This window comes from Podospora pseudoanserina, chromosome 4 (assembly GCF_035222485.1).
Source record: "Podospora pseudoanserina strain CBS 124.78 chromosome 4, whole genome shotgun sequence".
In the NCBI taxonomy this organism is placed as follows: domain Eukaryota; kingdom Fungi; phylum Ascomycota; class Sordariomycetes; order Sordariales; family Podosporaceae; genus Podospora; species Podospora pseudoanserina.
The window spans coordinates 2,908,662-2,934,791 of NC_085923.1; the positions used below are offsets into that span (position 1 = coordinate 2,908,662).

Genomic DNA, 26,130 nt, shown 5'->3' on the forward strand with positions numbered 1-26,130 from the left:
ATCCATCAAGCTGCAGGAACGCGATCCACACACAAAAGATAGTGTCGGGAGTGAGCCCGATAGGGCAGAGCCAATGTGTGTCAAGGCTTGGAAAGGGCCGAGATCATATATGTATAATTTATGATTGTCCCCCACCCTCAACTTCAAACCTTCCGAGACTGTGATACTGTTTGATGTCATAAACCAATCCGACTGTAAACCACGATAGTTGAGCCATCACATGACGTGGGTGATATGTATAATCACCAATTAATCACATACACAGCATTTAATAAGTTTACCATATCCATGACTCCATGACGGTCTCTTGGCTTGATTGGTGGTTTACATGCAGACCCACACAGTCCATAGTCGTCCTCCTGGGTGCCATCGTGTTACCACATCGTGTGTCAATAAACCACCCTAGAACCATCATATTCATAATATGACAACCGACCATCAAGAATACGGTAGCTCACGAACCTCACATTCTGACTCACTTCCAAACGATATTATGGTCCAATTTCCATGATCATATTCATAACATAACAACCAAACTCAACCACATTACACAACCACACACAAAAATACGAAAGCCTAATGGCCTTCAAATTGTGACTCACTCTCAAACAAGTTTATCGTCAAAGATATACAAGCTCTCACAAAACGCTAAAAAAAATACCCCCAAAAAATACCATAACTGTCACCTGCACGTAAACGATACTCGTCACCTCTTATCCCACAGTCTCAAATGCACATTCACCCAACCACACGCTCACTCAACCTTGTTCTCCTGCTCCCCCAAAGGCGTCAACTCGGCCGGCCTACTCCAGGTCCTGATGTGCCCGGACTTGCAGCTGGTGATAATCGCATCCCTCGTAAACTCCAACCAGCAAAGCGGATCGTCATCAATAATTTTGCTCTGTCCCCCACACAGTCAGTTAATCTTCACACCACTGTGAAATCTCACCCCTTCTCCCACAGCAAACTCACCAAAACAGGCGGCAAAACCGCCGTACTAGCCCTCGGCTCAACCGCCCTAGGCCTCACCTCCCCCTTCCTCAACCCCTCGCCCTTCCCCTATCCCCCTCCCCATCTCCATTCACCCCCCCCCTCCCAACCGTCTCCCCCCGACAACCCCGAATTGCTCCTCCCCCTACTACTACCCTCCCCAGCGACCTCCCCCAACAACCCCATGCGTCGTGCTCCCCACCCTAGGCCGAATCAACATCCCCAAGCTAAAATCCCACAAGCAAACCCTCCCATCCTCCCCCACACTCCCAAACCTGTAATTCCTCCCCGGCCCCGTCGTCGTCTCGTCAAGATCGCACCTCCACAAATCAAACTTCACCCCCGTCACCCAGCTGTGATGCCCCTGACACCTTGCCACCAAATGCCCTTGCGTCGTCCCGTCCACACCAGGAGACCAGATGCTCACCAAATCGTCCTGCCCCCCCGTGAGCACATACCTCCCGTCCGGGCTCCACGTCACACACGTCAGACCACCATAGTACGAGTAAAACAGGTCCAGCAGTGTTTCCGACAGATAATCAATTATCCGGAGGGTGCCATCTTCTGATACTACCGCCAGGTGGCGGTTGTCTGGACTGAAGGCAAAGGCGTTGATGCGCTGGTTGGAAAGTTTCCAGACGCTCACCGGGTTCACTTTTTGGTTTTTGGAATGCACAGACTTTTGGATGTGGATTTTGTGAATAGCGCTGCTGGTGGTGGTCTTGTTGTTTGATGACGAGGTTGAGGAGGTGGGCCGGGGCAAGGGAGGAGCATCGCTGCTTGATCGGACGGCCGTTGAAGGTGAGGAGAGAGGGGTGCCCTCATCTTCGGGGGAGAAGATGGCGTCTTCTTTTTCCTTGTCGTAAACGATGAGGGTGCCGTCCATGTGAGCTGCCAGAAACAAGTTCTCCGAATTGGGAATCCAGGCTATGCAGGAGACGGGGGTCGAGTTGATTATCCCCTATCACAGCAACATATCAGTACAAGGGGACAGGAAAAAGGGGGGAGTAGGTACGTTTTTGTTCAACCTCGTATACCGCTGAGAGATGGGCTCCCACCAAATAATCTCCCCTGTCGAAAACCCCATCACCACATCAACATGCGCCGCGCTCTTGGTCACCCTGTTCACATCATGAGACAAGCAATGCGCCTTTGTAAACAAAATCTTGGTCAGATACTCCGCCTTGGTCGGGGACGACAAGTCCAGCCACTGAAAAGCCCTATTCACATTGGCAAAGGCAAACATCCCATCCCTGGCTCTCTCCTGGAGCTTCTTGCTCAGGGTCTCGTGGTTGATCACCCTCGAGATGAACGACGAGTTGCTTTTCGTCATGTTGTTCTTTGGTTTCCTGCGCTTGTTGGAGTCTTTAGTTGGGGTAGGGGTGAGGAGGGTGTTGCCCTCGCCAAAGGCGGGAGCGTGGGAGCCAAAGTGACCGCCTCCGCCATCGCTAGAGTTGAGACGGCCTCCGTCGCTGGTGCTCTCGCGGACTTCGGTGGAGGACTGGCTTCGCTCGTCGGGGTGCTCTTGGATGCTGCCTGAGACGCCGTCGGAGCGGGAGTTGGACCGGTAAAAGGAAGGCGGTAGCGGGCCGACGTCGATGTTGATGAGGGAGAGCTGGGTCCCGGCTGTGGCAGGCTGAGGTGCCGTCGAGAGGGGATTCGGGTTCTGAATGGGAGCCTCGGATGGATGCGGTGGCGGTGTCGCGAGATGCAGGTCCTCTTTCAAGACGTAGAGACCCTCGCCGACGAGAAACTGATATTCGGGCCCCGTCGGGGTGGTGAGAATATTGTTCGTCTCAATCATTGGTAAGACGCCGCCAGTTGCCGAGATGCCATTGTATCCCCCTCCTGGCTGAGAGGGATATCTTGGTGGGGGCGGGAGGACACTGAGGGAAAACATCAGCCATTGTGCAGCTACGACAGCTGGGCAGGGCAAGTGATAAGAACGACGTGATTCGTGACGCTGGCCTGTGGTGCTTGCCAATTGCCATGAACCGCGATGTCTTCGTTATTGGCTCTCTCTCCGAGCTCTTGCTTATCTTACAACATGGCGGGCTAGTTTCCCGTTTTAGTGGTGACGCGCTTAACAATGCGGGGGAGCTTCTTGCCAAGGTCGCTAGGACACAAACGTGCTTCGGGGGGACTGTGGGGGCTGCCTGCTTGTACCAAGGAATTGTGTTGGGAGGCTGGTATGTAGAGACAAGTCTAAAGTGAAGCTGTCGACAAGTTGCTGTTCTATGTGAACTTCACCGTCTTAAGAGGTTTGCAACGCACGGCGTCGGCTTCCCGGGACGAGGCATGAGAGGCTCCCAGTTAGCCTACTTAGCTCGCTGCACTGTAACTCTTACTAACAAGCAGGGTCTGTGTTTAACGACCCGGCAAACAGGCACAAGTGTCATCCACCAGGATGTTCGGGACGGGAGCGAAGCTGCTGTGGGGAACTGGAGGGCCGTCCCGATCATCCGGGTGGTGGACATCAGCGAGTTTCTGCGATTCCACGATGTCAGAGAAGCAGAGCGGCGGTGCTGCATCTCTTGGAACCGGATACAGTGCTCCCTTACTTCAGCTTGGCAGACATAGAGCTGAGAGCAGACGAATACAGGTAGCAATTAGTGAAGGGGTTGTCTAAATTACAACGACATGACTGGCTGGGATATATATCTCAATAGTTGAAAGGCGATTGGGGCCCTGTGAAATGTATGGATCAACAACCAGTCTACTCATCCACAAAGAGTCCTCTTGAATACCTCCTCAACTGTCCAAGCTGTTCAAAGCGATCCAGTGGAAGCTGAAGTGAGAACTTGGAAAGACTTCACCAATTCGTTCGAAGGTGGGGCAGCCGCTCAGGAATGTAACCCTGCTAACTTTTTAGCCAATTGGTTGGCTGGGTCTTGTCAGCGGACGTCAATGGCGGGGCTCGTGGGAAAGCTAGCGCAAATGACCGCCGGGAAGGGGGACAGCTCAACTTTAAAGCCACCAGACGTCAATGGTCCAATATCATGCATGGCCTGACACTTTTACCACTACAGTTGCTTCCCGGTAGCTTTATTATCTGCCATCTGATCTTTTACTGAGAATCCACATCTCTCTGGCTCTAGATCATGGCCCTTCGCTAGACGAGCTACATCAAAGCTTCAGTAACAGCCTTAAACATGGCGACCGGTACCGCACCTTTCCTGGACATGCAATTTTCCACGAAGCTGACCATATGTCTACAGCAGTTCGAATTTGTATCTGCGGCGACGAGGGGACGGGCAAGTCAAGTCTTATCGCTACCTTCGTCAAGGATACCTTCGTCTCCAACAAAATACAAGCCGTCCTGCCCCAGATTACCATCCCTCCAACGCCCGGCCACGAGAATGTCACCACCACCCTCGTCGATACCTCAGCACGACCCCAAGACCGAACCACACTCCGGAGAGAGATCCGAAAATGCACCGTGATCATGCTGGTCTACTCGGACCACTACAGCTACGAACGTGTTGCCCTCTTCTGGATGCCTTACTTTCGCTCCCTCGGCGTCAACGTCCCCGTCGTCTTATGCGCCAACAAGTCAGATCTTACCGGTGATGGGAACACAGCGCAGGTGCTTGAGGAGGAAATGCTACCAGTCATGGCCGAGTTTAGGGAGATCGATTCTTGCATACGTACAAGCGCAAAGGAGGGACGAAACGTAGTTGAGGTCTTTTGGTTATGTCAGAAGGCCGTGACACATCCAATAGCCCCGCTGTACGACCATAAAGAAAGCCAACTCAAACCAGCCTGCGTTGACGCCTTGAGGAGGGTCTTCTATCTGTGCGACAGGGATCAAGACGGTTATCTCAACGATAAGGAGATGCACGATTTCCAGGCAAAGTCGTTCGATAAGCCGCTGCTCCCAGGAGAGCTGGAGAACATCAAGGCTGTTGTCAGCAAAGCCGTACCAACTTGTGACATAAGCAAGGGGCTAGATTTACAATGCTTCTTGCAGCTGAACAAGCTTTATGCTGAGAAGGGTCGCCATGAGACCATTTGGATTATTCTCCGAAAACACCATTACACTGACAGTTTAAGTTTGGAGGATGGCTTTTTACAACCGAAGCTGGACGTGCCAGAATATGCCTCGACTGAGCTTAGTCCAGCTGGCTACCGCTTTTTCATGGATCTCTTCTTGATCTTTGACAAGGACAACGACGGAGGTCTCAACGACCAGGAGCTGGCAGCCTTGTTCGCTCCCACCCCTGGATTACCACCATCATGGGTGGAAACATCGTTCCCATCCTCCACTGTCCGGAACGAGGCCGGGCACATCACGCTTCAGGGATGGCTGGCACAATGGAGCATGACCACGTTCCTAGAACCAAAAACAACACTCGAATATCTTGCCTACCTAGGTTTTGAGGGTCCAAACGCCCGGGACTCAACCACAGCAGCCCTCAAAATCACCAAACCCCGCAAACGAAGGCGCAGACCAGGCCGTGTAGACCGCAACGTCGTCCTCTGCTACATCCTAGGCTCCTCTGCCTCTGGGAAATCAACCCTGCTCAACGCCTTCCTCAACCGCCCCTTTGACGCCCTTTACCATCCCACCATAAAACCCCGCCGCGCAGTCAACAGCGTCGAACTGGGAGGTGGAAAGCAATGCTACCTCATCCTCGAAGAACTCGGCGAGCTCGAGCCCGCCATCTTGGAAAACCAAGCCAAACTCGACGCGTGCGATCTCATCTGCTACGCTTATGACTCTTCCGACCCGGAATCTTTTTCTCACATTGTCGAGTTGCGCAAACGGTACCCGCAGCTTGACGAACTGCCTGCTATATACACGGCACTCAAGGCCGACTGCGACAAGACGACGCAAAGGAGCGAGCTGCAGCCTGATGCGTATACCGCGGCGCTGAATATGTCTGCGCCGCTGCATGTGAGTGTTACGTGGCATAGTATCAGTGAGCTGTTTGTTGCGCTGGCCGAGGCGGCGACGAACCCGAGTACTGCGTTTCCGAAGACGGAGGAGGCGCCGGATCGGACGAGCTTGTATATGGCGTTGGGCGCGACGACTTGCGCGGCGTTGGCGGCGTTTATGATTTGGAGGAGGTCGACAAGTTCGATGTGAGGGAAGGGAAATGTGTATATCAGATTGGGGTTTCTTTTGGGAGCGGGAGTAGGGTTAGGTGCATGGATGGGAGTTTGATAGGGGGGTTGTTTAAACATATGTTTTGTAGTCAGTTCTTTTTCCATTCCCCCATCGTTTGGCCCCCCCTTTTTTTCTCAATGGCAAGAGGAAAAAGAGAGCGTTTTACATTGATACCCGTCCTATGCACACCTACACCTTGAGGTATACGCACGCTATATAGCATTTTAAATCCCTTTTTCTACTCTACCTTGTATCTTCAGCGGAATTCCAGAGTATTTTGCTGTTCTACAACCAGAAGCGTCACTGTGATGATTGGCAAGAGATGTTTTTTAAACCAGCAGCGCATGTTTGGCTTCTCATTGCTCTATAACAGAGCCTCGGCCCCCTCTGCTCCATTGATAGAGCATCCCACACTTTCCTCCCAATCCATAGCGGTATACCGCCCTTAAACCCGATAAAAACAAAAAGCCACATAAAAGCTCGCCGCCTCCATCTCCTCCGGACTAACAAGCAATTTCCCCCCATGCCTCTCCCTAACCCCCATCCTCTCGCTCAACGGCCCCAACTCCCTATCATCCTTCTCCATCTCCCACACATCCGCAAACGGCTTGTGATACTGCAGCTCCAGGTTGTAATCCTCAGCCAACGCGCGAAAGGCCTCCCACGGAACGACATACTCCGGCACCTCCTCCACTGCCTCATGCAAGAAAAAGTTATACTTCCACCCAAACGGCGGTCTAAAGATCCCGTCCGCTGGCGTAGGACCGGGGAATCTCACTCGGTAGATATCATTCCCCCAAGCAGCAGTCTCCTCCGCCTCTCCCTCATCAGAATCCAGCTCCCCGTCTTCCTTATTAGGGTCCTCGTCGTCCGCTTCGCCATCTTCCTTCGCCCTGGCCCTTTTCGCCTCCTTTTCAGCCTTTCGCCTCTTCTTCTCCTCCTGCTTTTTGTTAAACTCCACCACCTTTGCCGAAATGACATCCGAGTTTGGGATGCACCCAATCAACCTCCCCCCTTTCTTCAACGCCCCCGCCACATTCTTCAGCATCTGCCTCGCCTTTTGCTCCGTCTCAAACGCGTAATGCATGCAGAACATCATGCTCACCACATCAAACCCTTTGTTGTCGCTGACGTTGTTATTGTTGAACCCAACCTGGCGAATAATGTCAATATCCCCTATCGTCTCGGCAAAACAATCCTTCGCGTGGAACCTCGCCTCGAAGATCCGGGGTGGAGGGCGACCCCTATGACCACCTCTCCCTCCCCGGTGACCACCACCAGGTCGGTTCATGCTTCTGTAGCGGTCGCGGGCTTGCTCGATGGAGACATCTGCCGGGTCGAGACCGACGTAGAGTTCAACCGTCTGGGGAGCCTGCTGCCATTTCCCCAAATCACCCCCCTTTCCGCAGCCAATGTCAAGAACCAAAAGCCGGTTATTGGAGGTCTGGCCTCTTTCTCTGGCGCCAGGGGAGTGATCTTCGTCTGGCGCAAATTTCTGAATGATGCAGCTCTTGACCCAGTTGTTGAACGATCTCAGGCCTTTGATCCTGCTGTCGGTTTTCCTCCAGTCGCGACCACGCTCTGGGACGGCGTTGTAGTGGGCGCGGACGACGTCGTTGATGTTGCCGCGGGAGTTGTGGTTGGATGGGAAAGAGCCACTGCTGCTGCCGGAGGGGCCATAGGAGGTGGGAGTGTTCGCTGCGGCGCCGGCGGCTTCTTGGGCTTGGAGTTGACGCTGGCGCTCTAGGGCGCGCTGGCGGGCTTGTTCACGGGCGGCATCGTCAATGCGGGCGCGTTGGCCGGGGCGTTTGAGTTGTTTTTTGGGGGCTTCGCCGGAGGGGGTGCCGCAGCCGGAGCCGTTGCCTGGGGATGTAGAACGTTGGCGCTTTTTGGCGGTGACGAGGTTGCGAGCGTTGAAGGGTTGGGGGAGGTCGGATTGGTCGTTGTCAGCCATGATGGGCGAGGTGATGGGTGAAGCGATGTCGCTTCGGCTGATGGTTTGGTTGAGTAGATGTTTCGATCCCTCGAGATGAATTGAACAAAATCAGCGAGCGTGAGAAGACTTGAAGTGAGACAAAAAATCTCTTCGTTTGTTGTTTTTCTGTCGTTGTTAAAAGGTTGAAGGTCCAGGAATTTACTTTGGAGCAAGCCGAGACAGGGAAGGGAAAGGGGATCCTTGCCGGGTCCGGTCGCAGATGCCAAGACAGCACCCCTGTAGGCTGGGAGCTGACTGACGCGAGCTTTTGGCAGCCTTGCAGAGAGAGAGTTCGCGCTCGAGCCACCCAACCCAGCAAGACGGACTCCCAGACAGGCAAGCAACGAAGCTCCCACTTTCCATCTGTTCAACCTCCAACTCTAAATCCAAACGACGACCTTTTATTTTCCGTTGCCGACGACGGAACTACGAGCGACTTGAATCGTCTCGAACTTGAACTTCTAGCGATACAGTCCTGTCGTGCTTCCCATTGAAGCTGACGCAACCACTCTGGGACCTGAGCCTCGATTCCATCCAGCTTCATCTGTCACCACTAAACTTACAACTACAACTCCAAGTTCAACCCCAACTTCACATAAACCCACCGCAGCCATGGGCTCAGATCCTCAATACGCGAAATGGCCTCTTCTGCCCCTCGCCCAGCATGTCTTCACCCTCACGAACCCATACGCCTCAAAGCCCCTCCAGCAATCCGCCGCCAAGGCCCTTCAGGATGCCATCACTGAGCACAAGATGGCCCCCTTCTACAAGTACCTTGCCCACCCCACAGAAGGCATCTTGAATTCCGTAGGGGAGGGTAGTTCAAATGTGCCCGGAAAGGCCCCCAGCAGAAAGAACAGCGTCGCCGCCGGCATGATCAACACCAAGAACCCCACCTCGAGCATAAACCTACCCTGGGATGAGGCCCTGTACCAACAACTGCACGCCGATAACGAGAAGGAGTTGGAGGAGTTTCAGAAGGAGGAGGATGAGGCGGTTGAGAAGGCGGGCGATACCGAGATTCAGGCTGCGCGGGGCAAGAGGGCCGAGTTCTGGGCTCGGGTTGGTGACAAGGTGCGTCTGCTCTTCAACACAGCACTAGCCAAGCAATATCTAACATGTATTTCTTCAACAGGACAAAGCCATCGCCGCCCACGAAGACATCTTTGAGAAAATCGGCGTCCTCGGCACCAAGATCGACCTCGTCCTCGCGATAATCCGCATGGGTCTCTTCTACGGCGACAAGCAGCTCGTCAAGAAGCAAGTCGCGCGGGCCAAGACCCTGGTCGAGACGGGTGGTGATTGGGATAGACGCAACAGACTTAAGGCGTATGAAGGTCTGCACAATCTCACGGTTCGCAGCTACAATCTCGCCGCTCCCCTCCTCCTCGACTCCTTGTCTACTTTTACCTCGTACGAACTCTGCACCTACTCCAACCTGGTCGTCTACGCTGTCTTGGCCGGCTCCGTCTCTCTTAAGCGTGTGGACTTCAAGTCCAAGGTTGTCGACGCCCCAGAGATCAAGGCTATTCTTGGCGATGGCGAGGACAAGCTCCTTGCTCTGTCGGGGGCTATCTCTGCCGGTCCTGGTGTGGATGCGGAGATGCAAGATGCTAGCAGTGCGCCCTCTGCGGCCAAGACTACCGTCGTCAATCTTACCACCTTGGGATCCAGCACTGAGCAGGCCGAGGCGGAGATGTCTGTTGATTTCGGGAGCTTGGCCCAGCTGGTTAGTTCCTTGTATAACGGGCGGTATAAGCTCTTCTTCCAGGCTCTGGCCCTGGTGGAGGAGCAGTTCCTTACGCAAGATCGCTACCTTCATGAGCACAAGAACTGGTTTGTGCGGGAGATGCGGCTGAGGGCGTATCAGCAGTTGCTGCAGAGTTATAGGGTTGTGGGGTTGGACAGCATGGCGAATGACTTTGGGATTACGGTGGACTTTTTGGATCGGTATGTTTTTCTTTCCGGGAGGCACTAGTCTGGGAGATGTGTGCTAATATGGAAATTGTGTAGTGACCTCGCCAAGTTCATTGCCGCTGGCCGCATTCCCTGCACGATTGACCGTGTCAGTGGGCGTGGTGTGATTGAGACGAACCGCCCAGATGATAAGAATAAACAGTATCAGGATGTGGTGCGCCAGGGTGATCAGTTGATCACCAAGCTGCAGAAGTATGGGCAGGCGGTTAGGCTGAGGGGGAGTGAGAGAGCTTAGAAACTCGAGGGGGTGTGGTAGGATGAGGAAAGTGAATACTGGTTTATGTAGTAGATGTGGTAGAAGGGGCCTGGTCTAATTAATGTTGGGCTGGGTTAGTAAAGAGTTGTGTTAAGACAATGGCAGCGTCAATATTGATTCTTGATCTGGTTGCAAGTGTATCTGTGGTCAAAATCCACAATCAGTGATCAAGTTTTGTTTGAGTTTTGTTTTATTTTGAGGCATCCTACCCTGCTGTCTAGGTATGTTATACAACCACACTCCCGCCTCTTTGTACATTTCCATCCATAACCCTTTCAAGACAAGAGAGGAGAGATATCCAGAGAGTAAAGAAAAGAGAAGGGAGGAGGATGTTATACAAGCACATGACCCAACCAAGACAGGAATAACCCATTTCTTAAACTGAACAAAAAAAAAGAAAAAAAGAGAAACAAATAACGCTTTTGCTCGCTATTCAAACTTTGAAAACTGCATAAAACGCCCCCGCCCCATCCATCCCCTCTTCTCCCTAACGATACTTCTCCATAAATTCCCTATGAAACTTAACAATACTCCCCACCCACTCCGTCCCCGGCGCCAAAAACGTCGTCCTAAAATGCAGGCTCCCCTCCCTCTGCCCAAACCCGCTCCCGGGAACGACACAAACCCCCGTCGCCTCGAGCAGCCTCAAACAGTAAAACTCATCCGGGGTCCTCCCCTCCTTCTTCGCCGCCTCGGCCGCCTTTTCAGGGAGGTTGATGGTAGGAAACAAATACATGCTCCCCTGCGGACTCCCGCATTCCACCCCCTCCATCTGCTCAAAAGCCTTGTGCAGCGCCGTAGCCCTCTCCTTCAACCCGTCATAAATAGCGTTATACTCCTTCTTGTAAAGCTCATAGCTCTCCTCCCCGGGCCGGGGCGGGTTGACCATCAGGTCCACCAGACACTGCCCAATGACCGGGGCGCAGAGCATAATGGACACAAACTTGTAAATCTCCTGCTGCACGTCCGGGTCAAAGTTGACCAGCTCAAAGTAACCCCCCCTGTGCCCGCACTCGCCCACCATGCCCTTTGACACCGAGTGCAGCGACGCGAGCTCCACCTGGTCAAACCCGTCGTTTGGACGCTCCTTTTGGAGGGTCCTCAGCACCTTTTTGAAGGAGACAAACTCCCCGATGAAAACGTTAGTTTGGTAGACCTCGTCGGCGAGGATGACTAGTCTTTCCTGGCGGGCGAATTCAATCACGGAGCGAATGTCGGATTCTGACAAGGAAGCGCCAGTGGGGTTGCCCGGGTTGATAATGACAATGGCACGGACGTCGATGCCCTTGGCTTTGGCGGCTTCGTACGAAGACTTGATGATCTCGAGGTCGGTTCCCCAGTTCTTCGACTCGTCAAGGTGGTATTCGACGCAGTGGGCGTCCAGGACGGCGAGGGAGGCGGTATACAATGGGTACTGGGGGATAGGGACGAGGATGCCCGTGTTGGAGTCCTGGCAGACGACGTGTAGGAGGGTGTTGACACCGGAAGACGCACCGGCCGAGAGGTAAATGTCGGATTGAGAGGCGGGGAAGCCATCTCTCTCTACAACAAACAGTCAGCATGAAATTGGCCTGACAGGTACTGAAAAAGAACTTACTCTCTAGAAAATCGGCAATACTCTGCCTAATGGCAGGCACACCGTTACTGGCGCTGTACGCACCCACCGATCCCACCACCTTGAGCAGCTTCTTCGCCCGCTCAATCACATCCTTCTTGTACCCCAAATGCTCAATAAGCACATCCTCCTTCTCCAGCAATACGGGGTTCTCCAGCAAACTGAGCACCTGTCTGAAAAACGTAATAGGCTTCTGATCCAGCTGTTGAGGATTACCAATGTTGGCCGAAATAACCTCTGAAAACGGCAGGTCCGTCATCCCGCCCTGGAGGTACGCCCTATATTCCTCCGACTTGACGGCGAGCTCGCCACGCACGGCATACTTGGCAGCCTTGACGTGGGGGTTGATGTTGTTCATATTTAGTCGTCTACCCGACGACGATGGTGTGGATGAAGACGCCATGTTGCGAACTTGTTGCTGTTGTTGCGATTGAGATTGGTTCGAGAGTTGACCCATAACGACGGCGGCAGTGGCAGCGACCGGGATGACTCCGACTCTTTTGCCGGTAGAAGTAATGGACGAAAAGCAGCGACCTGCGCAACGAGCAGCAGCCGACGATAGCGGGGTAGTAGCAGTCAATGGCGGGGCTGGAGCGAGTCCCGAGACGTCTGCAATGGGCACAAAATGTAAGAGAGTGATTGGTTGGATCAGATCAAACAGTTCTTGTAAGAGAAAGAATGTAGTGTGTGATACAAGACAACAAGAGAGAGAGAGAGAGAGAGAGAGAGAGAGAGAGAGCGCCTGTGTGCTTTTCCCTTGGTGTAAAAACACACAAACGACCGTGGCTTTTCGAGGACAATGTGAGAAAGAAGAACGCGAGGTCCGGCCTTCAAGCAGAGAGGAAGATGTCAACCTAGTCTCGTATATGTACTTTCGTAAACCCCAGGCAAGGCTAGCAAGAGTATAGGTCCGAAGGATAGGCGGCTTCCTTTTTCCTTCTCTCACACCCACAGCTTAAAAGTCACTGGACTAAGGGAAAGCGGACAATCCCGAAGAAAGGAAACTTGGGGGGGGTGAAGTGTATCAACAATCAAATTGACAAATGGGAAAAGGCGGGTGAGCAGAGAGAGGTAGGTGGTTGGCTGCTGAGCCCCTAAAAGACCCAGGCACACATGAAAAGATGTGGGAATCAGCACACTTCTCCGTCCCCGTCATCCGAGTTCCATATGTTTGCCCCCCCCCCCCGGGTGTTGGATGCAAGAATGGTCCCTGCCCGGCCGAAACCGGCTGGGACATCGGGTCCCCGTGTTTATCCCCCAGATTCAGATCACCCCAGCTTTTCTTGTTGGAGGAATTGCAAACGCCAAGCAAAGGATTAAATGACCTCTGCATGGCCCGCCAAGGAGGTGAAGGGGCATGGCCATCATGAAAAAAGAAGGGGAAATGGAAAGACGAATTGTATTGTTCGGTCTTTTGTGCCTTACCTGCGCGGGTGGATGGGGTTCCCCTCGGGAGTGCGCCCGGGATGAACCTGGCGCTGTGGCTCAGCGCTGAGTTATTTATCGTTGTCCCACGGCGGGCGACTCGCATCAGATAGGGCGCCATGTTTCCGATATGACGTTTGCGCTTCGAATCGAATATCGAACAAGACCCGGGGATAGCGGAGATGGAGCGGACGCCCGGTTCTGGGCGGTTTTTCTGGCGTGGTTGAACGAATTATCCCACAAAACCTGTCACCAGCATCCGTCCCGTTGGGCGCCAGAAGCAATTTCGTCCTTCGTTCGATTCCGGGGGGTCGGTCAAACGATCAGTTGATTCGGTCTGGTCTGGTGGTCTGCTGTCTGTCGCCGGTCGCCGGTGTGAGAACCTCTTTCTTGCAAAGAGAAAAAACCGAAACCTCTCCTCCTCGTGGTCACACCTTTATTGTCTCTCTTCTGCGGGAGGCGCGGCTCCGAAAATGGAGCCCTCGGGCGGTGTAATAAGAGAAGGCCACGATTGTCTGGGTCGCTTCGTTTCCGTACTAGGACCGGGTTGGCCGGCGGGTGCGGCTTAAGACCAGATGAGAATAGTAGCAGCAAGAAGAGATGTGGCTGTCTCGAAAAAGGCCGCATGGCAACCGAATATCTCTTTGACATCGTTGCGTTGCGCCTTCCCTCGAACTTTCACGATATGGCCAAGGTGGGGGTTAGAAGACAGAATTGTGTGACCCAACCAACAACTCAGCGAACTTCTCTTATCGCAGGCAAAAACCTGAGACATTCAAGCCTAGACCCTGCTCCCTCATGTCTATCCATCTTCATAACCTCACGAGACCCAATGCCCGAAAGTTTACGTTATACCAATAACCACACGACACCCTCACCTCCAGCGCTCATATCCAGTGAGTGTAACCGCGGGGTATTAGTGTAGCTCTATCACCACGTTCCAGACCTCCTCCCCCAATTCCCGACCCTTTCACTCGCACAAGCCCCCCCCTCCCCCACCCCCTCTCCTAAATTGATTGCATGACCCATTCTCACCTGATAAACCCTCAACAACAACATGAGATGACCACCCGATGGCTAGCTTCGGTTGAAGGTCAGCCCAACTGTCCATAAAGGTACCCCGTATCACACTGTGTCTTATCTTATCGATACCAACCCCAACCCTTCCAAAATCCAGCTCACAATCCCTGGCCCGTGCACCCCCGATCCAATCAATCCAAACCCATCCTCCAAGCTCCAAACTTCGTGATCCATTGCCGAGTCCCCCGACGACGACGACGACGACGACGACCACCACCACCACCACCCCCATTCCCGACCAACCATACACCAGGTCCCATAACCCGGGAACTGGTCAAAAATAAGTTAAAATGGCCAAGAAGGGTCCGTTCCATTTTCTCTCCTCACCAACCCAAGGAGGAGAAACGCTGCTGACATGACACGAAAACAGCAAAATCCCGTGTTATCATCGTCCGCCTCCTCTCTATGGCACAAACGGGCTACTTTTATACCTTCACCCGCCCCCGTGTCGGAATCCCAATGAGCATGATCAAGTACGATCCGATTGGTACGAGACACCACACCTCCCCAAACCGGTACCCAAAATGCTAACAGGGCTCTAACCACAGTGAGGAGGAGGGTCCTGTTCCTAGAACAAAAACGAAAGGGGAAATAAACCAAGTCATCTAAACCGAATGAGCAAAAAACAAAAAAGGCCTGGGGAAAAAATGGCTGGGAACGAGGATCAAGACCGAACCCAATACACCATCATATACGGCAGAACAAGAATGGGGAAATGGACGGCTCAAAGATGATGATAGAAGAAGGAGGTTTGGGGAAAAGAGCTGGGCCTTTTTGTGTACGATACCACCGAAATTCTGCGCCATTGTACATTATCAATCCAAAAAACAAGGAGAAAAAAGACACCACATAGCATAACCGGCGCTTATTGGTTTGGGAGGGAGACTGAGTCAAATAGAGGAACGAGTCAATCTACCCATCTTCCCTGATGATGCCATAGTTAAAGTATCATTTGGAACTCTTCGAGAATAGAAAGGGTCAAGAGATTGATGAATTTCAACAGCAGTTCTGTACCGCTTTGCTAAAGATAGTTATTGACTCCCCCCAGAAGCTCCGTCAGCTCAGTCACATATCTCTATAAAAGTAAGTCATATAAACTCCTAGTTTGATCTTTTCCTTTTCCATATCGTGTGATAAAGCAGGGGTGCTCTTGAACATGCCAAATGGAGATCTAACAATGTACTCTCCTACGTCCTTCCAGATAGTACCAAATCATGAGCAAATCTCAGTGAGCAATTCTCTCAACATCCCACTCATCGCCAACCACGACCGTTTTAGGCTTCGTGCGTTTCCTGCGAATCAATAATCGAGTCCTGATAATCCCCTATATTCCGATAGGTCTGCAGCTCTTGTGGCTGTGATGCTGTTGAGGGCACTTGTGGTCGAGACCAGAATCGTGGCTGCGATCTCAAGATAGGGAGACCGGATGCGTCTGTTTCGAGTGCAGGGGATAATGATCTACGACGTCTTCGTATGCCATAGTCTTCTGCGTTTGCGGGCTGGGGCTGGCTTGACGTCCATGAACCGGCGCTGTTTGGCAGCGGGGTCCTTTCTTCTGGGCTGGGTCTCTGAGGTCCTCCGAGGGTTGAGCTGTTAGTTTGGCCAGCTGCCTGTAAGGCACTTTGCCCCTGCTGAGGACCTGTTGACTTGGGTGGCTGATCTGGTGAGTTTGGTTCCAAACTGAGGGTTCTTGAGCCCCCTAGGGCAGAGATGGGGTGCTCATCAGGCGCTGCTAACGGAGTCGTCTTGCTTCGCGTGGCTCGAGAACCGCCGCTCGCTGGAGCCTTTCTCTTGGTCAGACGCTTTGTCGCTGGCTTGACAGTGGTGGCAACCGGTGTTGGCCGAGTTGGTGTCGGAATGTTTGGAACAATGTGCTGGATACCCAAAGGAGCCGGACTGGTGCCAGCCTCAGTAACGCCAGCAATGTTCTCTTGGCTCAACCTACCAGAGGAAGCGCTTCGGGTTACGCGCCTCAAGACTGACTTGGGTTGGAGAGCTTCCCTTCTTCGAATCTTCTCCTGGTCTACTGTTGGCGGAACCGGGTCCGGTTCGCTCATGGGGGTTCGGATAACAACTCGCCGCCTTTGGGATCCAGGATCATTCGATGGGCTGGAGAGAGGAGTGGCAGATGCACCACCCAGCAGCGTACCGGGGCTCTCTCCCCTCAGGGATCCGGGGCTCCCAAGCAAAGTGGTACTGTCGTCCATGTTGGCTGTTTCTACCTCCACTCGCGGGCGTTCTTGACGAGAGATGGCAGCCTGCCCTGATGAGTCCTGTGATTGGGAATGCTCCGATGAAGGTTCCGTATTGAGCGCCTTTAGCCTCTGCGAGAGTGCAAGCTGGGCCAGTGTATGCAAGACGCAGGCTTTGATCTCCTCGACCTTCCCATGCGCAAACTGTTCTCTAATTGCATCCGTAGGGTGCCCATATTGCCGGGCCCAATCCATCAAACCTGAAGCCATAGCTTCGCACCGAACACGTTGATGATCACGCTCGCTTGATAGCTCAGCGACTGCCTTTCTCGCTGCATCTCTCTCAGCTTCCAGCGAAGTTACCCGAGCTTTCAGATCCTCAATCTGCTGACTACGCTCTGCCAAACGCTCTGTGGACTCTTGAATGACTTTGTTCTTGGTAGCTTCCTCAGCTGCCAGCATCCCTTTCAATGAATCCACTAGATGCGAGTTGCGCTCCCTTTCTTGCTCCTTCTCTTGAACAACCTTCTCCAAGTGCTGCTGGGCTTGCTCCAAGAATTTTGTCGTGTCGGCAACGACCCGTTCCATTTCATCTTTGGCTTCGCGACGCGCGGTGTCAGATGCCTTCTGAACGGCCTCGAGAGTCGATTGTTGCCTTTCCTGAATCGCCTCCTCCAGCTTCTTGACCTCGGTGATCAGCTTGTCCCTGTGCTTTTGTGTCTCGGCCAATAGCCTCTGATCTGCCGACATGGTGCGCTCCATATCAATGCGAGTTTCACTCTGAGCAGTTTCCGTGGCATTTCTGATCGCAGTCTGGTGCCGGCTTTCATTCTCCTGAATTGTCCCCTTCAACATCTTGATTTCTCCAACCAAGGTATCTCTCTGTCTTTCAGTCTGCTGAAGCATCCTTCTGGTGTCTGCAATTATGCGTTCCATCTCAACTTTGACCTGGTTCCTCGCAGCTTCCGAAACCTGCTTGACGGTGATTTGGTTCGAGTGCTCCTGTTCCCGCAGGGCCTGGTTGAGCTTGGAGACTTCGATGCCAAATGTTCGTACCTCAGCGGAGTATGTCTCTCCCTTAGACCTAAGCTTGTCTTCGAGCTCTCTGATCGTGGCGGTCTTTAACTCGATCTCATCGCTGAACTTTTCATTCTCGTCTTCCAGCCGGGAGCCAATATCCTTCAGACGCTGAATCTCTTCTTGATCATTGCCATGCTGACTTTCCATGGCAGAAATATTCTGTTGGAGTGCGTCGATACGCTCAATTTGCTCCCTGGACTTTTGCTGCAAGGTCACAATCTCTTGCTCGAGTGCTCCACAACGAGCCTTCTTCTCTTCAAGAAGGGTGGACAGTACGGCCTTCTCCTCCGCCTTGAGCGCCAGTTGTTGACCCATTGTGTCGAATTGGCTATCAAGACGCTGCAAGACCCTCCATATCTGTGTCTCGATGCAAGTTGACAGCTGACTGGTGGCATCGCTCACACACTCTCGAGATACCAGCATCACTTCGAGCTTGGCATTGATGCTGGAGGAGACCAGTCAGCAAGGACAAATACACGAATATGAATGAACCTACTCGTTGAGGCTTTTTGCTTGTGTTTCTCCCAGACTAGTCGTCAGTTCAGGTTGGTCGACCACTGTCTGCGATACCTTCTCCAGCTGACAGGAGATGGAATCCAACCACTCATTAGTTTCCTTCGCGGATTCCTCACGTCGAGAGGACTCCTCCGTAATCAGTTCTCCAATGTTGCAGAGAACTTCCTCATTCTTGGCGGCAAGCTTCTCGAACCTTTCCGATGAAGCTTGGATATCTTGTATTCTGGTAGACAAGCCACGAATTGTCTCTTGATCGCGGGCAATCTGATGATCCTTCTCTTCAACCTGTTGTGTTAGAGTACGTATTTTTTCGTACACTACAGAAAGTCAGCCAGTAATCATGGATGTAAGATGGTTTGGAGACCCACGCTCGGAAGACTCTCTCTTGTTCTGAGCAATGTCCTGATGCACTCGTTCCATGAGCGCTTTGCGAACTTTTTCGCCTTTCTGGGCAACTGCCTCTGCTTCGGATATCCTGGCTGATGCAATGTTGCGCACTTCGGTGATCGTCTCCTCACACCGTGACTTGGTGTCATTGTACAGAGCTCGCTGTTCTTCAATGATACTGTTGCATCGAGATTTGAACGCAGCAAACTTTTCTGCCAGCGTTGTGTTTTGCTGCTCAAAGTTCTCAAGCTTGGTGTGCAATTCCACAATGCGAGCATCTTTTTCAGCTTCAGATGCTTGAAGATTTTGTATCTCCTTGGACTTCTCGATGCTTTGTGCAACAAGAGCGGAGGACTCCTCCGCCGCCCTCTCCAGCTCCAGCTTCAGGGACTTGATATTCTCGCGGTAGCGTTCCCGTTGCTTCAGCAAGGCAGTCTCCTGATCCATATTGAACTCGTTGAGCACTTCAGCCATGTTACTGGCAAATTTGTGGCGTACACGAACGGTTTGTTGCTTCAGCTCAGGGCTGGATGTGACGGACTTGGCTGATGATTTCTCTGACCTAAGGAAATGTTGATGCTGGGCCTTTCTGGTGTCCGGTGCATCTCTGCGTCTTGATATGTTTGAACTGTGCGATTGAGCACGTACATTCCGCATGGATTCATCCACCTTTCGCATGGTTTCTGCCTTCCTGCTTGCTGAGTTCGTCTTTCGAAATGGTTTGATGGCTGACTGCATTCGGTGTCGATGGGCCGGCCGATCACCCGGGTGTCGGTGGCTGCGAGACCCTCGAGAGCTGCGAGAATCACCTGTGGTGTGCTTTGGAGCCGAAGGATGGATAGATGTCTTCTTCACTTGGGGTGTTACCTGCGGCGATGAAATTGCGAAATCACTCGGCAACGGATGATGTTGCGGAACATATTGATCAGGCATCTCGGCGTAGTACTCCGCATTGTTATCGAAACCGTAGTCTTCGTCATCATATCCCGGGTCGGTAGCCATTGCGTTGGGCTTGACAGGTGAGGTGACATCAATAATTGAAGGTTCGGCACCATGGCCAGTGCTCACTGCGTCCTCAACATATGCTGGCTGAGGATACGTCGCATGAGCAGTTGCGACCTTGGGAGAAGGCAGATCGGGAAACGGGTGTGGTTGAAATTGGGGGTGTGGCGAGGGTTGTTTGGGCCCGTGGGCAGCTGGATCATTGTTGCGAAAGTCACCGTTATCAGGGAAGGGACGAAAGCTCTGGATAGGGGATACTCTTCGGGCGTCCAATGGGTTGGGAATGACCCTATTCCGTCGGTTGCGGCCAGAGAACCGCGTTAGTCCGGGCTTCCCTTCGATGGTAGGGAACTTGGGTATATGAGCCTGCGGAGGGGCTTTGATATGCTGTTCACGTAGGCCAGTCGGCGTGGTTGGCTTTCCAGGAGAGCGTGCTGTAAACCGGTTGGGGACGACAGTGACAGGAGGGCCGTAAGAGAAACTCTTTGTGGCATCTGGCTCGGTGGAAGGGTCTTCCGGGACCTGCGGAAGCTTACCGTTCTCGATATCAGTCAAATCAACGATGTTCTTGGGATTGGCTGGCTTCTCTGCCGATAGCGTTGGCTCCGTATTCGGGGACTGTCCGTCGTTCGGGGAGCTGTCAAATGGTTTCCGGGTCATCTGACCACGCCCGTGGGATGTATCGAATTCGGTGGGAAAAGGCTGCTCCATGGTGTTGATGGTGTCTGGGAAACGAGAAGGGTGTTGGATTGGCCAGCAAGTCCTAAGGCCTGATACAGCCAGTCAGGAGGAGGACTCCAGGCCCAGCGCAGAAATTAGTAGGGAGTATGTTACACAGATGGTGTACTCAAGAGCGAGAAAGGGGTCAAATGGCGATTGTCTCCTGCATGGATGATACCGCCCAGGCTTGTGGATTGTTGACGCCGTTGATTGACAGTTGCACTCTGGATGAGCGAATGGAAGGGGGACATGGAAGAATTTGGCAGAGGCAAAGTTGAACAAGAGCGTGACTTCCTTCAGTAGCCTCTTGCCTGTCCCTGCACTTCAAGTTGTCGTGCCTTCCCAGCAGGGAGACCGGAGCTCGGGCGACCCCCGCCATCGGACCCTTTTTCTGCCTGAAACTTCGGGAAGCCATGAATATGTATTCCGGTGGCATTAAATAAATCAAGAAAAACTTCCAAGTCCGATGTCATATTTGCGCTGTGAGGTCAAAGGCGGCAGAATGAGTTGTCTGGTGTGAGGTAAGGACTCGAGATACAATCAGAACTCATCTCCGAGGCAAGTTGGTTATTTCCCACGATCGATAGTTAGAGTTATTCTCTGTTCACGAGGTTATGGATGAGGGAGTTCATAGACAGTTTACCCCTGAGCCATGATGCTCCCCCCTTGATTTTGCACCTCTCGAAAAGAAAACAAACGGGCGGCGTTGACAGGGAAATGATAGTGGGGTAACGCCAAAAGGCATGTTCGACAATGTTGCCGAAAATAGAACCATGCTTGTCAACCCTCTTCCTTCATGCCATCTGCAACAGCAAGAAGAGTGCCTGGAAAACCTAAAACTTCATGTTTCTTTGACGGTCTGTCGAAGCGCTCATGGAAGCCCAGTAGACTGCTTGCCGCCGGGAATCCTACCAAGCCCGACAGCCCCGACTCTGAAGCAAAGCGGCAAACGACACACTCTCCAGCCACAGACCCAGTCCTTCTTATTCCAAAAATGCGACAAGAACAACACCACAGTCAGCATTGGATTCTCGTGATGAGAGCAAAAAGAAAAAAAAGTTGAACAGAGTGTGAGGTTCGGATAAGAGTGAGGGGTACACTGTGACAAGCAGCCATCACTACCACCTCTACAAGTGAGCTATTGGTGTGATATGCCAAGGCTCTTTACAGCATCACACATGCCTTGGTGACATCCAGTCAGAAGACAGCATCTCGATAGGTGTGATGTGATTTGGAGCGGTTTTCTACACAGAGAATGGCATGGTTTGATCGCTCACATTTAGCACAAGGTAGGTACATAGAGCCATCTATGCGAACCGTTCAGCAAAATCGACTTTGGTCTCACTTCAACATCGCAGGCTTGCGGTCTCAGTTGACGTTATCCATCAACCACGCCTCATATCCAGGTACCATCACCATCACCATGCAAGATCTCGCCCTGCAATTGCCACCACCATGCACATGTGCCCAAACGGCGCTTCGTTTTCTTTTCCTTTTCTTCACGAGGGTGAAGTCCCTCGAGCGCTCGAGCCGCCCACCCCTCTTGCCCATTCCCTCCTCCCATTCGTCGGCCCATCGATCTCCCCCTGAGCCCCTGTCACCTCTTCCCGCCCTACAGCCCGCCAAGACATCCAAAAGACCAGGGTCCAGGCTACAAGCCCGGGCGCTTGCAAGTCCAATGAGATGCAACCTTTACTTTGAAACCTTCTGATATGCATGCCAGTTGCTATACAAAGCCCTCTGTGCTTCGCAAGTGCCGAGTGAGTTCACCTCCCATGTGGGGAAACTCCAGTTCACTACCAGGGGAGTTATGCAGCAGGCGTCACAGTCACCTCTTCCTCTCCTTGCGTAGTGAGGAAGAACTGATAGGTGATAGGTGATAGGTGATAGGTAGCGAGAAAAGGGTGGTGGTGTTCATGCTATAATACCAAAATCCCCATCCTATACCGGACAAGTGATTGAAGGTCGATCTCTGCTTGGCCCCCTCCCCCCTCTTCCACCCAAGCACCCCTGATGTCTCTTCCCGCCGTCGTCGGGCAGTGTGTTGCTGCTCAGTCCTAAATACCGGCCCCTACCCTCACTAAGCCGCACACTTGCGGCGCTTCCGCCTTTTTTTCTTTTCTTCCCCTTCTCATATTTTGGTGTTTGTACAATCCCGGCTGCTGCCTTTTCTTTTCCAATCTATCCAGTTCTGTGAATAACCTCATCTATCCAACTCTCGCGCTGCTGGTCGCGCATTTCACACCTCCCTTCCGAAACCTAGATAGTTCTTTTGAGAAGACACGAACAACAGCGGAGCAAAAGCACAACAGCAAATATGGCACCCCACCCTCAAACAGACAACTCCCCCTTCCCCCTAACCCCAACCGAAGACGACGTCGCTGGCCACGGCACCCCAGACGATGGCTCCCTCGCCGGTGCGAGCGGCACCTCCTCAGGCGGCATCACCATCTCCCGGGGTGCCCTCGTAGCCATCATCGTTGTCGTCGTCGTGGTTGCTTTAGCAGGGAGCATGTTTCCCCTTTCCTCACCCCAACCCCCCCTTTTCTGATCATCACTAACATCTCCCGCAGTCGCCTCCTCAGTACTCTTCTACGTCGCCAAAAAGCGCGAGTGGACCGTCAAGGAAACGATTCGCCGTTCCGCAAGAAAGGTCGTCACCGCCCTCACCCCACGCCGCTCCGAGTTCCCTCGCAGCGTCAAAGAAGGCGGCGGGAGCAGGAACGGAAGGGTAAAGCTCGATGACGTCCCGCCTACCCCTAGACTTACGCCTGAACGCCTGGAAGATTTGGAAAAGGGGCTCGAGGGGAAGAAGAAGAATAAAAAGTCAAACTTTAGCCGGAAGTAGAGGTCAGGCGTAGGGAGGGATGAGGCGATGTGTGAGAGAAGGGGTAGCTGGAATTATGAGGCGGGTAGACGATGATTTGGGGAAGGGTTATGGCTGGACAAGGAACGGATTTCGATACCATTTTGCATCATGAGGCTCTCACTCGATGCAAACAACAGACAGATGACATGTACCAATATCGCTTGTATAATGAACAACAGCTATAAAACCTCAGGGTATCTGACCATCTACATTTTCCGGAACACATTACTGCTCGCACTCCTCCTCCCATCATCCCTCCTCTTCCCCTCCGGCCTCGGCGGCGGCGGCTCCTGCTTCTTTTTCTTGGACTCCGGCACAAACGTGATCGCCTGCTCACCCACAATCTCCTTCTTCCCAGCCAACCTCGACTCCCTGGTATCCTTCTGCGTCCTATCCCCAAACGCAAGATCCCTAATCTTCCCACCGCGAGGAGCAGTCGACGAAGAAACCTGCATAACCACCTCGTCCTTGCTCTTCTTCTTGGGCTTTTCCTCCTCCTCCTCAGATTCGCTACCACTAAAGTCCGTCGAGTTGGCATCCGCCATGTCAACATCTTGTTGTTGACCAGGCTTGCCACCAACAACAGTGCTGGGGTTAAGAGACCTGAACTCCCTACTGAGCTCATCAACCTTGAACTCCTCATCCTCAAACAGCTTCGCGAAACGTTCGTCACCCAGGATCCCAGCTTCGGGGTCCACCTTGCCTCTGTTTTCCTGTCTCTGGAGCACCTTGTCGGCAAGTTTCTGGTTGACCTTGACCTTCTTGGTGCCTCTGATTCTGCTGCTGCGCTCCTTCTCGAGCTTCTCCTTGACCCTCTTGGCACGCTCCTCTTCCCAGATGTACGGGTTGGCAATAAGACGGGCTTGGTCGTAGAGCTTCGCATGTGCAAAGTAACCGTGCATGTATGGCCGGAGAAGGTTGGTTTTGCCGATAAGATGGTCGAGGCTGAGCTCTCTGAGTTCTGGCAGGGTGAGGAACTTGTAGTTGTCGTAGGTCTCCGTCTGGGTCTCGTTCTCCATTTCGTGGACGAGGTTGTCGAGGAACGTGCACCACTTGGGTGCGAGGCCGAGATTTGGAATAAAAAAGCTGTGCATGTGCTTGCCCTCATTAGCCGTCAAGAGCATACCGGAATCTGGCACATGGACTACATCATTGAGGTCAACCATTGGCTCAATCGAGGTCCAGAGATCGCCGCTGTGTTCATCCCAGATTTTGATAATTCTCTTGTCGGCCGAGAGAAGCTTGCGCTCCTCTGTGGGTGTCCTCATGTGAATCAGCTTCTTGATCGGAAGACCCATGCCCTGATCCTTCTTCATTAATGGACGCGGGTTTCTGAGGTCAAACACTCTGATCTGGCCCGTGCTCGTTCCCAAAGCCAGCGAAAGCCCATCGTTGCTGTAATCGAGTGCCGTGACCTCGCCGTCTTGGTTCCCCAAAACAGCCACGCGCCCCTTGCTGCGTGGATCGAAAAACTCAACGGTTCCAATTGTAGTACCGAAAGCACAGAGGCCGTGTGTCCTTTCCGCTACCGCCGCCACATTGACCGCACCAGCATGGATTCCACCCTGCAAACCAACACCCGCATCATCCTCTCCTACATCAACCTGCCATGGGCGCAGGAACTGGCCACGCTCGAGATCTAACCGGAAGACCTCGCCGAACCCCGAACCATCAGAGCTCACACCAACAGCTGGTACCAGCACCTCAGTGCTCTGTCTGAGATAGGCCAGATCTCTACCGAATCTTGGAAGGCGAACATCGTAGTGGCAGCCCATAGGTGTGTGGAACTCGAGTGATCGATCGTTCTGCAGGTGAACACTCTTCGTATAATCGGAGCTGAGAAGCATGAACGTCGTATTTTCGGATTTGGTGTGGCGCGCAAAGGAAAGAGACAACTCGGCGGTCGAGTGAACGTGGAACTGGGGCTTGTACGTGCCCGAGCTCATGATCCAGTTGCCATCCTCGCTGACCCGTACGCAGTTGCTTGCCTCCTCGAACTCGAATTCCTGAAGCAGCTCGAAATTATTGAGGTTTTCGGGGTCATATTTGGAGGATCTCTTCCTGCGGCGCGCAAGCCAGTCTGGCAGCGGCCGAGCTGTCGAGGGGCCTGCGACGGTGTAGCTGATTTCGGTTAGTTCTGCTTGTAATTCCCTGAAAAAGAGGGATAGATAGAAAGAGAGATTGAAACTTACACAGGAACCGCTCCCGGGTTTGTCAACTTCATGGTGTGTGGTGATGCTGCAGGTAAAGAAAAGAAATCTCGTCGCAAAGGCTCTGGGATGGACTTGGTTGGCTCTGGGGGGGCAGAAACCAAAAAGTTTCAATCGTTGGGGCCCGAAACGGAAGGCGGACAGAATTCTTCTGCTGCACGGTCCATGGAGTTTGCACTCCTCTAGCGCCGGAAACCTCCGTTCCCAGCGTTCAAAGGTGGGTCAAAACGGTGACAGTTGAAGGTGGGTCTTGAATCTTGAAGCTTGTTTTATCCCCGCCTGTTTTTAAGTGTCTTAAAGACTTGAGGACATAGGTCCTTGTTGAGCCGCAGTAATGGGTTCTGTTGTCAGTAATGGGTTCTGTTGTTAGAGAGGGAGAGGATGCCCACGGTGTATCATGAGTCTATCACCTGCTCATGTTTTGGTGTCTCTCTCTCAGCTACTCTAGACCCTGGACTGTGGCTTGCTGTAGCGTGAGCCATGTATGTTTGACAACAGCTGGTATCTCCATAGCTGTAAAGAAAGCTACGAAACTCAATACTCCAGATAAAACGTAGTCTTTTCAACATAGAAGAACACGGTAAATAGTAGAAGTGAGCGAGCATTGATGAGACCCAGATTGGTCATGCCCCCATGTGCTACCCATGCAGGCTCGGTGGGGCAGTGGGCTTGGCGCAGCTAGTCCCTCTCCGCCATATCGGGTACGGGGGGACCTGTGCAGCATCT

General features: G+C 52.8%; 10 protein-coding genes across 10 annotated transcripts; 4 read left to right on the plus strand and 6 right to left on the minus strand.

Moving 5' to 3' along the window:
- Positions 1-754: 754 nt before the first annotated feature.
- On the minus strand, positions 755-3,746 carry QC764_406760 (uncharacterized protein; the record flags this gene model as incomplete). The annotated part of the gene is given in 5 exon segments (XM_062946967.1): positions 755-901; positions 973-1,059; positions 1,086-1,184; positions 1,193-1,951; positions 2,006-3,746. Coding segments are annotated over 5 exon segments (1,977 nt in total). The 5' UTR covers positions 2,891-3,746.
- Positions 3,747-3,900: 154 nt separating this feature from the next.
- Positions 3,901-6,399, plus strand: GEM1 (ERMES complex Ca(2+)-binding regulatory GTPase gem1). The gene is made up of 2 exons (XM_062946966.1): positions 3,901-4,152; positions 4,209-6,399. The coding sequence occupies exons 1-2, from the start codon at positions 4,143-4,145 to the stop codon at positions 6,077-6,079; spliced, it is 1,881 nt and encodes a 626-aa protein (XP_062800752.1). The 5' UTR covers positions 3,901-4,142; the 3' UTR covers positions 6,080-6,399.
- A 146-nt stretch (positions 6,400-6,545) lies between these two features.
- On the minus strand, positions 6,546-8,054 carry ABD1 (mRNA cap guanine-N7 methyltransferase; the record flags this gene model as incomplete). The annotated part of the gene is made up of 1 exon (XM_062946965.1): positions 6,546-8,054. One exon carries the CDS (start codon positions 8,052-8,054, stop codon positions 6,546-6,548), a length of 1,509 nt encoding a protein of 502 aa, XP_062800753.1.
- A 316-nt stretch (positions 8,055-8,370) lies between these two features.
- RPN7 (proteasome regulatory particle subunit) lies at positions 8,371-10,434 on the plus strand. The gene is made up of 3 exons (XM_062946964.1): positions 8,371-9,149; positions 9,211-10,025; positions 10,089-10,434. The coding sequence occupies exons 1-3, from the start codon at positions 8,688-8,690 to the stop codon at positions 10,285-10,287; spliced, it is 1,476 nt and encodes a 491-aa protein (XP_062800754.1). The 5' UTR covers positions 8,371-8,687; the 3' UTR covers positions 10,288-10,434.
- Positions 10,435-10,480: 46 nt separating this feature from the next.
- On the minus strand, positions 10,481-13,469 carry ALT1 (alanine transaminase; the record flags this gene model as incomplete). Its single annotated transcript, XM_062946963.1, has 3 exons — positions 10,481-11,850; positions 11,906-12,532; positions 13,349-13,469. 3 exons carry the CDS (start codon positions 13,467-13,469, stop codon positions 10,796-10,798), a joined length of 1,803 nt encoding a protein of 600 aa, XP_062800755.1. The 3' UTR covers positions 10,481-10,795.
- Positions 13,470-13,671: 202 nt separating this feature from the next.
- QC764_0069190 (uncharacterized protein) lies at positions 13,672-14,031 on the minus strand (the record flags this gene model as incomplete). The annotated part of the gene is made up of 2 exons (XM_062940627.1): positions 13,783-14,031; positions 13,672-13,685 (listed from the first exon to the last, which is right to left on the minus strand). The coding sequence occupies exons 1-2, from the start codon at positions 13,997-13,999 to the stop codon at positions 13,672-13,674; spliced, it is 231 nt and encodes a 76-aa protein (XP_062800756.1). The 5' UTR covers positions 14,000-14,031.
- A 367-nt stretch (positions 14,032-14,398) lies between these two features.
- Positions 14,399-15,384, plus strand: QC764_406710 (uncharacterized protein). The gene is made up of 3 exons (XM_062946962.1): positions 14,399-14,731; positions 14,799-14,915; positions 14,977-15,384. Exons 1-3 carry the CDS (start codon positions 14,719-14,721, stop codon positions 15,021-15,023), a joined length of 177 nt encoding a protein of 58 aa, XP_062800757.1. The 5' UTR covers positions 14,399-14,718; the 3' UTR covers positions 15,024-15,384.
- Positions 15,385-15,407: 23 nt separating this feature from the next.
- PaME4 (Coiled-coil putative protein) lies at positions 15,408-20,901 on the minus strand. Its single transcript, XM_062946961.1, has 3 exons — positions 18,585-20,901; positions 18,197-18,533; positions 15,408-18,145 (listed from the first exon to the last, which is right to left on the minus strand). The coding sequence occupies exons 1-3, from the start codon at positions 20,314-20,316 to the stop codon at positions 15,703-15,705; spliced, it is 4,512 nt and encodes a 1,503-aa protein (XP_062800758.1). The 5' UTR covers positions 20,317-20,901; the 3' UTR covers positions 15,408-15,702.
- Positions 20,902-22,408: 1,507 nt separating this feature from the next.
- ENP2 (Small ribosomal subunit biogenesis) lies at positions 22,409-25,957 on the minus strand. The gene is made up of 2 exons (XM_062946959.1): positions 25,387-25,957; positions 22,409-25,315 (listed from the first exon to the last, which is right to left on the minus strand). Exons 1-2 carry the CDS (start codon positions 25,416-25,418, stop codon positions 23,401-23,403), a joined length of 1,947 nt encoding a protein of 648 aa, XP_062800759.1. The 5' UTR covers positions 25,419-25,957; the 3' UTR covers positions 22,409-23,400.
- QC764_406690 (uncharacterized protein) lies at positions 22,643-23,173 on the plus strand (the record flags this gene model as incomplete). The annotated part of the gene is made up of 2 exons (XM_062946960.1): positions 22,643-22,835; positions 22,899-23,173. 2 exons carry the CDS (start codon positions 22,643-22,645, stop codon positions 23,171-23,173), a joined length of 468 nt encoding a protein of 155 aa, XP_062800760.1.
- Positions 25,958-26,130: the final 173 nt, after the last annotated feature.